The 14,137-nt window shown below is 40.2% G+C and overlaps 1 protein-coding gene across 1 annotated transcript; it reads right to left on the bottom strand.

Annotated features, from left to right (window-relative positions):
- Positions 1-1,421: 1,421 nt before the first annotated feature.
- Positions 1,422-12,397, bottom strand: LOC147616774 (purple acid phosphatase 7-like). The gene is made up of 8 exons (XM_086777831.1): positions 11,156-12,397; positions 10,499-10,750; positions 9,930-10,086; positions 9,659-9,781; positions 5,727-5,860; positions 2,483-2,611; positions 2,342-2,403; positions 1,422-1,883 (listed from the first exon to the last, which is right to left on the bottom strand). The coding sequence occupies exons 1-8, from the start codon at positions 11,252-11,254 to the stop codon at positions 1,643-1,645; spliced, it is 1,197 nt and encodes a 398-aa protein (XP_086633957.1). The 5' UTR covers positions 11,255-12,397; the 3' UTR covers positions 1,422-1,642.
- Positions 12,398-14,137: the final 1,740 nt, after the last annotated feature.

Below are 14,137 nucleotides of genomic sequence, written 5' to 3'. Positions count from 1 at the left end.
CCCCTAGGGCCTCACTACTTTTTGCTATCGCTACAAACACCCTGGGTTGGCTAGTCCACAAAAGGCAATGGACAAAGATTAGTTAAAGGGAATCTCCCTACTAAACAACAAAGGCCGAACCTGCCTTCAACAATTTTCAGGCGATACCAATGGTCTGATTCATAATGACCAATCATCTATACAAGCTTTCTAGGAGTGTCTAATTGTTTTGCCTAACATTGGGATCAAGAAATAAATGGTTGTAATCATGCAAACACCAACATGCTTATTGGTTTGAGACGTTATCTGGGTGTGCAAATGAAAGTCTTGCAAGACTTTTGAAGCTCAGTATACAAAAAATGATGTTGAAGAGATGTTGCCTATGGGAAAGGCCAAGATGTTGCATATGAGAAAATCAACCTAACATAGAAAGAAAAGCTCGAAAAGGATGGACAAGTGTGGCTAACGAGGAAGTAGAAACTGTGAGGAAGGATTCTGAATTGACTAATTATATGCATAACCTGACCACTCTGCAAGATGAATTAGCTTACGACATTGCAATTCTGCTTCTTGATTAAAAAGCAAGTTATTTTGTAAATGTTCAACACTTTACGTTAATATAATTGAACACTTTTAAAAGAGCAAGAAAAATTAAAAATTTCAAATCAAAATAAGCATTAAACTTTGATTTGAAAGGGCTTATGCTTATTCAGAACTCCTAATCCTTCAACCAATGGTTCCAAAGATATGTGAAAGACGCTCTTAGGGCTACCACACGATCGAATTTGCTGCTTTGGAGGCTGCAAGCTTAAGCCGCCAACCTTGGGTAGCGTGATGGCACATAACCTTAAAAAGGCATTTATATGATTATTTTACACACATACATGCACCCAATGGTAGCCCAACAGGCATTGAGCCCAGGACTTGAGCTTGAGACTCCTCTGTCTTGCTTCAGGTTGGGAACAACTGAGTTTACCTTAGACAACTTGATTTAACATAAGGTTTAACAACTTAGTAAATATCAACCACGAAAACTATAGAAAACCCATGATAAATACCTTAGTAACAAGCATAAGTACTCATTAGTGTGTTGATTTCGACCCCATGTGCCATATTTTTCCTACCTTGAACCATGTGAAGACCAAATGTCTAGGACAGGGGTGGTACTTGTGTGTGTGGGTACTTCGTGTGCGCGCGCATATGCAAGCCATGATGTTAATTTGCAATCACTTTCTTTGACCATTTATGGGGAACTCTAGTATCGGTTAAGGTTTCTCCCTAGTAATATAAAAAAAGAAAAAAAAGAGTGTGTATGTAGTGTGGGAAACAACCAAGGCTAGTGTAATTGCAACTTGAAATCGTGATAAATACCTTTGAAATTATAGATTATAGGAATCAAAACCTGAAGGCTTTGATTTGCTGTGGAAGAAAAGCCTTTGGAATTTTGTTTATAACTTATTCTAGTTAGAGATGATTAAAAAAAATTTAGGACATACTGTCAACCTTCGAGAAAACGATAGTAGTAAATTGAGTATTCAGTGCCATGACTTAAAACCTGCATGGAACATTAGCGATACAACCCAAGATGATTTATGGGTGGTCAAAACCAAAATCAGGAGGAGTAATGGAGATTTGACAAGGGGATTAAGGATACAGATTAAGGTCAAAGCGAAGGGCGCATCAAATTCTGATCATTTGGAGACGTGTGCGTGGTGGAGACGTGTGCGTGGTGGAGGGTGTTGCCGAGGGCGTCGTAGAAGGAGAAGGCGAGAAGGGAGGGGGAGATGGAGAGGCTCATGAAGCCCTGGCCGTCGTAGTAGAACTGCAGCCCGCTTTGATCTGCGGTCGTGTCCATGCCCCTCCATGCCTTCGACCCTCCCCCGCTTGTCAAGAAATGCATCCCGCTGTGCATCCATTTGATTTTATAGGCGTTTGTTCACACATGCGCGCACACAGCCAAGCTATTAACATCAATCTATTATACCCACATGCATCAATCTACCCTTAACCAAACATCATCATAAACCCACACACAATTGGATTGCATCAATCTCTATTCAACCTAACAACATATAGCTTACAAATGCACAATCTACATGCATACTAACAAACTACCCATGCACCATTCGTATATATACCGTATATATTGTATATATGTGTATATGTATCGATATGGTGTGGTGTGTGACATACATATTGCATATATGTGTATGCATGGATATGGTGCGGTGTGTGACGTATGTATTGCATATATGTGTGTATGTATATGTATAGATATGGTGTGGTGTGTGGGTGTGTGCGCATGTTCAAAAAGTGCACTTTGCATCCTCACAAAAACAAATAGTCGGCAATATCTTTTCACCTTTCTGTAATGTGCTCTAGGCAATGATCGTGGCCGTTCACATAGAGATCCACGTTGTGCTCCTGCATCATTATTTACTTTGACATATTAAATATTTCTTTCCAAAAAAGTAATTACTCTAGAAAATAATTTCCTCCTCACCTTGAGTATTGGGTAGATTCCGTCTTCAAGCTCCACTGTGTTGCCATGTTCCCCCACTGTTCTGATTGGGTGGTGTCCCACCACGATCTTCCATGTTGCATTTGAAGACGCTAGACCAGTCGATAGGAACTGAAATATCAATTTTACAGTAAGAAAAAAAAATGAATGCCAAATTTCACCCATAAAAAGATTTAAAAAAATACGGTAGAGTGCCTAAAGGGGGTAGTGGTCGTGCTCATGGTGGTCGCCTCCTGGTCGCTTGGGTTGTGCTTAGACGTGGCAGCATTTCTGTGACTTCTCACATGGTTTCAAATCTGGGGCTTGTGGTCTAGGTAGCTCACTCTTATATTCAAGCAACTCGAATGGAGAAGTATGTTAGGCAATTCGAACATGAAATGTCTAGAAGGTGTGTTAAAAACATAAGTCTAATAACCATGTATACGCTAGAGTGGCACCTTGTCAAAGTCATCTCCTTATTAGGAGGCAACACACTGGAAGATGGGGCCCCGATAGAGGGTTTCCTATAGTGCTCCAAAGGAGGTAGAGGTCATGCTTGTGGTCCCCTCATGGTGATGTATTGTCTAATCTTCCTAATGGCCTAGATTGTGCTTAGATGTAGTGTTGCTATTGTGACTAACTTCTCACACGGTTACCATGTGACTTCCCATACAATCCTTTAAGCTATCCTAAAATAGATCATTGGAAGACGATTCTGCTGGAGTACTCTATTCCTAATGGTAGTTGTGCAATGTCTACACTCAACCTCTACAAGGCATGGAGCTAAGATGCAAAGGACTCCATGGTCCCTAGCAAGCTAAATGATAATATGTAGATGGTACCCATGCCTGCTTCTCCATTCTTAAGCACAACGCAAGCATGAAGAGGAGGGGACTCACGAGGGAGGGATGGGCAGAGGGTGTGAGGTGGGAATACTATCCAAGGCCCTTGGTGTCTTGGGGGTATGCTAGCCCGCGCAAAGGAAATTGCATCTTTATGGGGATGAGGTGCAAGGGAGCGGCGTAGCACAGACCCATGTTAGGCACTCACGCACCGGGTAGGCACGTTAGGCCTCCCACGTTGCGAGTGAGGTTCTGGGGTGCCGAGTATTTCCGAGTGATGCCCTCCCCGCCTTGGTGATGATATGCCAGAAACGTGAAAACGAGACCGAAAACGGTGGAAACGACGAGCCGTGCCGTGCCAACGGGCCGAGACGCGACCGAGCCGGTGGATCATGGATGGAAGGCAAGTCCCGAGCCTAGGCCGTGAGAGCCGGGCCAAGCATTTAGGCAAGTGATCGGTGAGACCCGCAAGAAAAACGCAGGACACACTCGACGAGCCAGTGGAGCCATGTCATGAAACCAGGTTTGTGGAAGGCCGCCCCGCGGCTAGATGTCCGAGCCCCGCTCCGGCCAGGATATTGACACAAGCCCAGGCGGAGCGAGACTCGGACATCTAGCCGTGGGGCGGCCTTCCACAAACTAGGCTTCATGACACGGCTCCATCGGCCCGTCAAGTGCGTCTCTCGCGTTTTCCTTGTGGGTCTTACCGATCACTTGCCTTCGTGCCCGGCCCGGCTCCCATGGCCTAAGCTCGAGACTTGCCTTCCATCCACGATCCGTCGACCCGACCGCCTCTCGGCCCGTCGGCACGACACGGCTCGTCGGTCCACCGTTTTCAGTCCCGTTTACACATTTTCAACATATCACCGCCAAGGCGGGGAGGGCATCCCCCGGAGGCACTCGACACCACGAAACCTCACTTGCAATGCGGGAGACCTAACGTGCCTACCCGGTGCATGAGTGCTTCTAAGTGTGCCTAACATGGGTCCATGCTATGCCGCTCCCTTGCACCTCATCCCCATAAAGATGCAATTTCTTTGGTGCGGGCTAGCATACCCCCAAGGCACCAAGGACCTTGGATAGTATTCCCACCTCACAGTGGGGAGGGGAATCCAAAGCAGGTGAAAAGTGTTTTCGAAGGGACCCTCAGTAATATTATTATGGTATGCGAGGGTGGGGGTGAGCATTTTGCCATCCATTGTCCACCCTATCTTGGGTCCTTGATGTCAAGTGGCCCTTTCCATATTGCAAGCCATCGCGAGCCACTAGTAGCCATGTAGAAACGTGGGAAGTCGGATGACCATGTATAGACTAGAGTGGCACCTTATCATACATGTTTATCCGACTTCCCATGTTTCTACATGGCTACTAGTGGCTCGTGATGGCTTGCCATATGGAAAGGGCCACTTGACATCAAGGACCCAAGATAGGCAATGCATCACCATGAGGCAACCACCACAAGCATGACCTCTACCTCCTTTGTAGCACTGTAGCAAACCATTCACTGGGCCCCTATCTCCCAATGTGCTCCCTCTTAAAAATATCGGCCGAGAGAGATGACTATGACAAGGTGCCACCCTAGTCTATACATGGTTATCCGACTTCAACATATTTATATTAGAGTGGCACCTTGTCATAGGCATCTCCCTCAACCTATAGTTATAGGGCAGCACACTGAGATAGGGGCTCGATCAACGGTTTGCTAACAATGCTCCAAAAGAGGTACCTAAGATAGGTCACTGGAGAATGATTCAGTTAGAGTACTCTGTTCCTAATGGTAGTCATGCCATGTCTACGCTCAACCTCAACGAGGTATGGAGCTAAGATGCAGAGGACTCCATGGTCTCCAACAAACTAGATAATTACTCATATGGTAGCCATGCATGCTTCTCCATTCTTAAGCACAAAGCAAGCACAAAGAGGACGAGACTCGAGAGGGAGGGAGAGGCGGTTGGGGAGGGGGAGGGGGAGGGGGATTCAAAGCAAGTGAAAAGTGTGGAGACTTTGAAATTTGGAGTGACCCTCCATAATATATTATTACGATAGTAGACGGGGGTGGGCATTTTGCCATGAACTAGCCACCCTATCTTGGGTGCTTGACCTCAAGTGGCCCTTTCCATATTGTAAGCCATCACGAGCCACCAATAGCCTAGCCACCGACCTCCAACGGCCAATTTAAAACAACCAATTGATCAATGGTCAAAGTGTGCTGGGAAAGAGAGAGGTTGCAAATTAATCTTGACAAATTAGAATATTAAACATACAACTCTATTTTATTATTTTTAGATATTATGCAACCACATGCTAAGATACATCAATATGTTGCAAATTAAGCTTGACAAACATGCAATTCTAATTTATTATTTATAGATACTATGCAAGCACATGCCATGCAAATATATAACCTCCTTTTGCTTGTTGAGATAGTCTTCCTTAGGTTCAACCCCTCTCCAGTCGTACACATTCTTAGTGTCATTCCAATACTTCCCAACAAATGGATTAGTGTCGTAGAAGAAAAAGTCTACGTAGCTCTCATTTCCTGCATATAAAAAATGATATGATTATTTTTCAAGGCTAAGATTCTTCAAAACTAGAGTAAGACAAGTTACAAATAGACCTCATTATATTCTCTTTCTAATTGATTTTGATCTCAAAATAATTTCATAGATTCCTAAACTTGATTTTATATAGAGATCGTCCATAGAAGGAAGAAAGGAACCAAAAATCTTAAATTGCTTGAATTGAGTATCACTATGGTATTATATTGGATGGATGTGTTGTTGATAAAGATCTTCTTACCAACCTTGATTTATTTTAAAGGAAAGACGAAACATGAAGCTATTCTTTAATATGTATTGAAAGAGGAGTTATTTTGAAGTGTTGGACAACTTTTCATGACGCTATGGATAATGGAAAGCGCTATGGAGGTGGATTTTCTTCATGGATAAGAAGACATCAATGATGATGAGTTCAATGCAAAAGAACTTCGGATTTACCGCCTACATGTAGTCAACCAAACTCTTAATGTGTCATTTTATGATATTCATCATTCATTTGATAAATCTATTCTTTCTCATACGTAGTGGCAATCACACCATTCTTCGGTACCACTCAACCTTACATTAAATAATGGTGTTATAATTATTTGAATATCAAAAATTTCTCTATGAATTTTTTGTTAAACTTATATGAATCATTGTGGGCATTCTCATTTGTTTGAACTAGTACTCCACCCACGCGTTGATGCGATATGTAAAAGATATTAAGAAGCAAAACACAAGAATGGAAGTTGGAATACAAAGGGTCAATCGGAATACAAAGGATCAATAGAAGGAATTTTTTCCTCTTATTTTTTAGAAATTCGGGATTTCTTTTTTCTCTCCTCTCCTTGTCTCTTGGTTATCCATGGTTGGTTAATATGTAATTGATTTGTTTGAACTAGTACTCAACCCGCGCGTTGATGCGATATGTAAAAGACATTAAGAAGCGAAACGCAAGAATGGAAACCGAAATACAAAGGGTGAATCGGAATACAAAGGATCAATAGAAGAGATTTTTTTCTCTTATTTTTTAAAAATCCGAGATTTCTTTTTTCTCTCCTCTCCTTGTCCCTTGGTTGTCCATGGTATTAAGAGACTAAGGTTTTGTAAAAGGGAAAGAGAAGGGTGTGTGTGTGAATGGACTTATGGTCCACTAGCTCACCTATTTAAAGGTAGAGCTAGAAGGCATTTATGTATGGAGCAAGAAGCTTAGTTGTATTTTAAGCAACTTAATAAGCAAGATATTTTCTTGTATTTTGTGAGTCTCTCTCCTCCACATAATGATCTAGCATGAGCACCACGAAATTCTATCATAGTATCTAAAGCCTTGGTTGCTTAGGTCACTTTTGTGGTGTAGAATAGGTTAACTTTATCCTCTTTTCCTTTGTGGAGCTGAACCTCCTGCCAGTGGAGGCCTTCTAGCAACTCGTGGAGGCAAGAACTCGGAGAGCTTTCAACAAGAACTTGAAGAAGACCTCCGAGCGCTCAGGGTCATACTGCTCATCAGACGAATTAACCTTTCTCTGCCGCGGCATTGTCGTCTGAGCAAACCGGCACCATTTTCTGCTCTGCTAGATGTCATACAGCAATACACCGTGTGTAGGCGATTGCAGGCTGTGTGGGCTTAGGACTTTTGAAGCCCATAGCCTCAAGAGTCTACAGTTCAAATCTTAGCCCTAATGGCTGCTCCAAGCGCTCGCAATAAGAGAAAAACCAGGCTGCTCTCCTATCAAGCCATTGAAGCCTCTCCTCTTTGCTCTAATCACTTAAGTGCTCTTGTGAGGACTTATTGCAGATCCCATTTTTGAGTTTGAAGTGATGGACATACACCATGAGGTATTCATGAGCCTCATTCTCATCAAGCTCTATCAACAACATCTTCAAGCGTACAAAGCTCTTTCAAAGTGTACTTATAAGTACTAATAGTATTAATTAACACTAATGAAACTTCTAATCCAACAAAAGAGAGTCATTCTAAAGTGTTTCTAAACACTAAGAGTGTTCTTAAACACTAATGGTGAATCTAATTGCCAATACAAGTGTCATCAGACGTTAAAAATATACTTTTAAACACTAATGGTGATCTTAATCACCAAACAAAGTGTTCTTTGACACTAATGAAACTAATCTCCATCAGAATTAGTGATTGGACACAAACCCTAAGTGCTAAATCATTAAATTTACCATCTTAATCTCTTTTTTATGCAACATCCTTAGCTTGATCAAGGATTGTTTACACTCTCATAAGCCTCTCTTTCTACTTAAACCAAAATATCAAAAATTTTTGGTTTTTTCTTCTTTATAAATCAGTCCATTACTCTCTAGTAACCTCCTTCAATACCCAATGTCAAAGGACAACACCCAAATTAAGTTCTCAGGAGAAGACTTTCACACTTGGCAAGTCCTTGTCAAGTACAAGATGATGTCCAAAGGTTTTTGGCCATTCATCTCCGACACTAAGATTATTGATCGAACTAAAGCTGAAGATATTGAAGATGATGAGAGAGCATAAGCCATCATCATGATCTATCTCGATGAGCCTCTCATTCACCATGTGGACCAGCTTCCGACTACAAAGGAGAAATGGGATGAGCTTGATAAGCTCTATGGAGCTCGTGGTAAGAATTCTAAGATCTTATTCAAAATTGAATTTTTTCGCTTAAAACTCAAAGAGGGAGACGGCATTGAAGCCTTCATCTCTCACTTGAAGGACCTTATGGCTCAACTTGCATTAGTGAATGCGAGAATGAATGAAGATGATGCAGTGGTTGTTTTGCTAGAAGTAGTCAAGAAGGTGTACCCCACCTTAGTCACCACCCTGAAGAACATACCTAATCCCACCCTTGATTGAAGGAGTCATTCAATCTTGTCTTGATGAAGAAAAAAGACCCAAGGGAGGAGCTGAATCTTCAAATGCAAGAACTTCATCGAATATCGAACAAGCTTTGTCACATCAAATGATCAAAGTAAGATGTGTCCATTGCAAAAAGGTGGATCATTTGATAAATAATTGTTGGATCAAATATCCCAACAAAATGAAATGTAACAAGTGTAAACAAACGAGACATATCACTTCTAAATGTCCTAACAAAGAGTCAGAGGCTAACTTTGTATCAACCTCTAACTCCACTGAGAAATTATTTTAAATCTCAATGTAACCACACCTATATTCATAACCTTATACGCCTAATGTTATAAAGACAACCTATGTCCAATACCACCTATTCTAATTTTCTTTCATAGTTGGTATTGAGGGGGATATTAAGAGACTAAGGTTTTGTAAAAGGAAAAGAGAAGGGTGTGTGTGTGAATGGACTTATGGTCCACTAGCTCACCTATTTAAAGGTGAAGCTAGAAGGTATTTTTGTATGGAGCAAGAAGCCTAGTTGTATTTTGAGCAACTTAATAAACAAGATATTTTTTTGTATTTTGTGAGTCTCTCTCCTCCACGTGGAGCTAGAAGGTATTTTTGTATGGAGCAAGAAGCCTAGTTGTATTTTGAGCAACTTAATAAACAAGATATTTTTTTGTATTTTGTGAGTCTCTCTCCTCCACATAATGATCTAGCATGAGCACCACGAAATTCTATCACATGGTTGGTTAATATGTAATAGATATACTACAAGTTGTGTGCAAGCTAGGATTGTTGGTAAGAAAGAGGAACCATTAATAATTATGTTTTTTTAGATGATAACAAGCAGCATATCAAGTAATTAGATAACAATGCTTTGGGCTCCACTAGGAATAAGAATAATTAAAGCACAAACACGTTGAGACATATGAGTGCAACGTTTTACCTCGGCCAGCCAACCCTCGTGTGAGAGAGAAGGATTTCTCGCAGTGCCAGCGAGGGTCTTGCAAGCTCAGGGCGGGATCCAGTTGCGCTAGCGCATCCCCTCTGTAGTCGTGATTTCCAAGCACTGAAAGAGATAATAACACATATGTATATCAAATCCAACAGCCTTTCAACAGACCATAATAATATACCATACTTTTGGTTAATGTAATTGCCTGTCAATGTCTCGACAGTTCTGCTAATTAAGTTTTAATAAGACTAATTATCACCACCTGCATGCCATGTCTTTTGAAGGCTTTCCGCAGTGTAGATCTGGGAGAAGGACTCGTTGAAGGCAGAATCGCCTACTCCTGTCAGCCCATTCTCGTAGAAATTGTCCCCCACAGATATGATAAACTCCACATCCATCTCGGCCCCAACAATCGCCATCTGCACATTAAACAAAATACTTAACCTAAGCTAATTTCACAGGGCCTTGCCCTAAGCATACCCATCACCTAACCTAACACTTAATCAGGCCTTCCCCTAAGCATACCTGGGTTTTACAGCCGCTCAACATCGTCAGCCTAGTTTTTTTTTTCTTTTAATTGAAAGATTAACCTCGGATTTGCAGCCGCTAAACCTCAACCTAATCGCTTCCAAAGTTGACCTGAGCTTTTATAAAACGAGCAACCTAGGCTTAGGCCTTACTAACATTTACAACCACTACTGCTCAACCTAAGTTCTGTTACAGATGAAGGGAAAAATTAACGTCGGCTACAACGCCCACTGATACTCTTAACCTAAGTTTCTAGACACTGGTATCAAGAATTAAGTAATTAGGCAACGCTTGAATGCATACCTGTTGGGCAACAGCTGACTGGTTATAGAGCCCCTTCCGACCCCAATCACCCACAACTAGAACATTGATTAGGCTGGATGATTCTTCTGCAGCAGAAGAGGGGAGCTGAGCCTGCTGCACTTGTTGGGCAGGTGTGGAGAAAATTACATACTTTCCAAGCAACAAGCCCACCAAGCACAAAGCCAACATTCCCCCTATTTGTAAACGCCTTGTATACTGGCAGCGCTGGTTGATTTCTTGCTGCGGCTGCACCTGCACATCAAGCACACACAAGTAGCCATTTTATGATTATAATTAATGGGGTGTTTATCTTCTCAACCGGGAAAGTATTAGTCTCCACCACACCCTTTTGCCTTCCTTCTAGGCTCTTGAACACAGCAATTTCTCAAAGCAAGCACCGATCCTACTTCTGTTATCAGCATCAACGCAAGCATCTTAATGGAGTATTTATCATCTAATACTGTAATAATCCGCTTTAGGGAAGCTTTAATGATCCTCTGTACTAATACTCGAGTATTTTTCCGAAGTAGCGAATTATGACTTGATTAATGGGAGTTTATCCTCTACTAACACGATTAACGGGGGACTAAGAGTGTGATTATCTACCAAAATCAATGAGGCAAGAGATAACGTTTTCGTTTGTTTTAGTTTCCTTACCGCTTGTGGTTGCAGTGGTTCAGACAGAAGCCTGGCTTTGATCGGGCCTGTTTCGATGTCAACATAATCTATGGTGCTGTGGTACTGAGGGTACCCCATTTCACAACGCTGCTAGACGCACACCACCACGAAGCTGTTGGAAAGGGCACAAGAAACGCTAATGTCCAACTTAATTCACCCCTTAGCCTATCCTAATTTCTTATTATCGGTCGTCACCTAACCGAAATAGAGCCTAATATTAATCATACCCTAATTTCTTATTATATCTAACCAAAATAGACCCTAGTACTAATCTTTTATATTTGTTACTTCTTCAATATACCACATGTGACACACAGCGTATGTATTAATTAATACATGTATAATTAGATTGAGACATGAAGGTAGTACTGCCTGTATTTTATTGTACAGTGTAGCAGTGCGAAAATAGAGAAAAACCAATTTAAAAACATTTTTTAAGGAGCGATTATATTATATTAGAAATAAGAGTTTAATAAACTATTTCTCAACCAATCAAAAACTACATGCTCGTTTTATAACTAAAATATATAATGAATAAATTTTTAAAATAAAATTCTAGGGCACTTTTTCATAATCTAATTGTAAAAATACATTGAAGTTTTTAAGTTGAACAGTGAATGGGACAAACCCAATGCTGGGCTCGTGGGCTCGAAAACCGAAATAAGCTTTTTCTACCAACAATGGGAATGGGATTCTTGGAATACCCTCACTTATTTATTTTAAAAAAACCAAATTGGAATACCCTCATTTATGTGAAAAAAAATAGCCAACTCAAAATGGCTTATGTAGCAAATAAATGTGGAAATTTAAAACGAGACTTCCTCAAAATCTTCAAATGCTAAGCCTGTTGGTTTGAAAATCTTGCACTGAACCTTGTCTAATTTTCGTGCAAACTTCAAAAGGATATATACTTCAAAGCTAAGCGCGTCAAGAAGGAATCACAGAATGATTAAAAAATATGTATCCCCGTTATAAAAAGCTATTTTATAAAAATCTCCCCGTTTCTCTAATATAATTCCAGTCTTTTTTTTATATAAAAAAGCTAAGCGCGTTAAGAAGGAATCACAGGATGATAAAAAAAATGTGCAAATTTTATTAAACTGCTTTTGATTGCTAACCCTGGACTAAATTTAAATTTAAAAGCTTAGGCTTAGTCGACTCTTCGAATCAAACAAAGGCACCTCGATATGCGATGCCAAAACGAGCACGCAGTCGGCACATGTTACCTTTCCCACCTTTTTTTTTTTTTTAAAGACTCTTCTCACTACAGGAATTTCGTGCACTTTTTCCACGTGGTTCCACGAGCTTCTCGGCTTGTGAACCCAACCTTCATTGCATTTTTAGTGCCCTTGTACTACGTTGTCTAGCCTATCCTACCCTCGTGTGACACACCAAGTTAGGTTTCAGGAAGGATTTATGATTGAAAAGACGCGTCGCGATCGTAGTAATTTTTGGACCATTGATTTTTGCTATCAGAAGTGAACTAGGGGAAGCAATCTTGCAGGTGAACTAGGGGTAACAAAGTTAGTTCACCTCAAGTTTATCCCTCTAATTCACTCTTACTTAGTTCATTTTTTTGTCGGATAATTTTCACCTTAGTTCATTTAACCCTAGTTCTCCCTAAGCTCACTCGTAGTTCACCCTAAGCTCACTCGTAGTTCACTTTAGAATCCAACGGTGCAGATTCAATACCAATCGCGACGCCTCTTTCTAACCATAGATCCCTCTTGAAACATGGTGTGTCACATAGTCACGAGGCTAGCCTACCATCTCTTCTCTATATCTCTTATCTTCACTATATATCTCTATATCTCTCTATATATATTTATTATTATTATGTAAAGGAAGAGTTTCACGAAGCTGCCACATGGCAAGAATTTAGAGGTTTGAGAGGCAATGTGGAGGTTCCAGGAGAGGTAGGCTCCTATTACTCTAGGAATTTAAAAAATATCAAGCTCGAATTATATACATGCGAAGCACGGGTTAGTTAACTAGTTTCAAATGAAAGGAAGGCTATTGAAAGAAGCTCTTAATAGTAGACTGGTTTTCAAAGGCAGGCTCCACAATCCTCTCTCTTTCTTCTCCCAAGGGAAGAACACTTTTTTTAAGAATAATTTGGGCATACTCCTATTGTAACCAAAATTGACTCCTTGGTAATGGGTGTAATACTATTTTCTGGATCCAAGCTTTCTACCTCACTCCTACCCTTAATCCCTAAACTATGTGTTTATCTGCTCAGAAAATTACTTCAAATACTTATAAACCATCAAAATTTTTATCGCAACTCAAGCTATGTTATGATAGATAAAAATGTGATAAAAATATAGATTCACTAGTTTTTTTAATGGATTTTTTAATATAAATTTATACAATCCTCTCTCTCTCTCTCTCTCTCTCTCTCTCTCTCTCTCTCTCTCTCTCTCAATGTGCCACCTTATGGTATACATGTGTAGGTTCACTTGATTTATTGTGATGTTGATTTGACACATGCCTTTTTCTATATTCAACAACTTAACCAAAAGTTGATAATTATGATGTTTGTATAGGGCTTGCATCACAATAGACTATAAGTTCTCTTAATAATAACATATTATTGAGGTACTAAAAGTTGATAATTGTGATGTTTGTATAGGGCTTACATCATAGTAGACTATAAGTTCTCTCAATAATAACATATTGAGGTACTAAAAGCCTAAGGGTTTCTTGTAGTAATTACATCTAAATGTACTAAAAGTCTAGGTTTGTATAAGAATAGCATCGCTCTGGAAAGAAAGTGTGCACTAAGAAGCTTTGTTTTATTTTTTGGGAAAAAAAACTCGCTATAGTATTTTAATATTTGAATTTAAGTGACAAGCTATGATGTGAAGTTTATGTTGTGATGCCATGTATAAGAAAACTAAAAGAAAGTGTGCACTAAGAAGCTTTATATATATATATATATATATATATATATATATTTGA

The sequence above is a fragment of the Cibotium barometz genome, chromosome 38 (genome assembly GCF_041138505.1).
Source record: "Cibotium barometz isolate CiBa-2024 chromosome 38, ASM4113850v1, whole genome shotgun sequence".
Taxonomy (NCBI): Eukaryota; Viridiplantae; Streptophyta; class Polypodiopsida; order Cyatheales; family Cibotiaceae; genus Cibotium; species Cibotium barometz.
The sequence above is the reverse complement of the archived record's forward strand: the minus strand, read 5'-3'. Positions and strand labels throughout refer to the sequence as shown.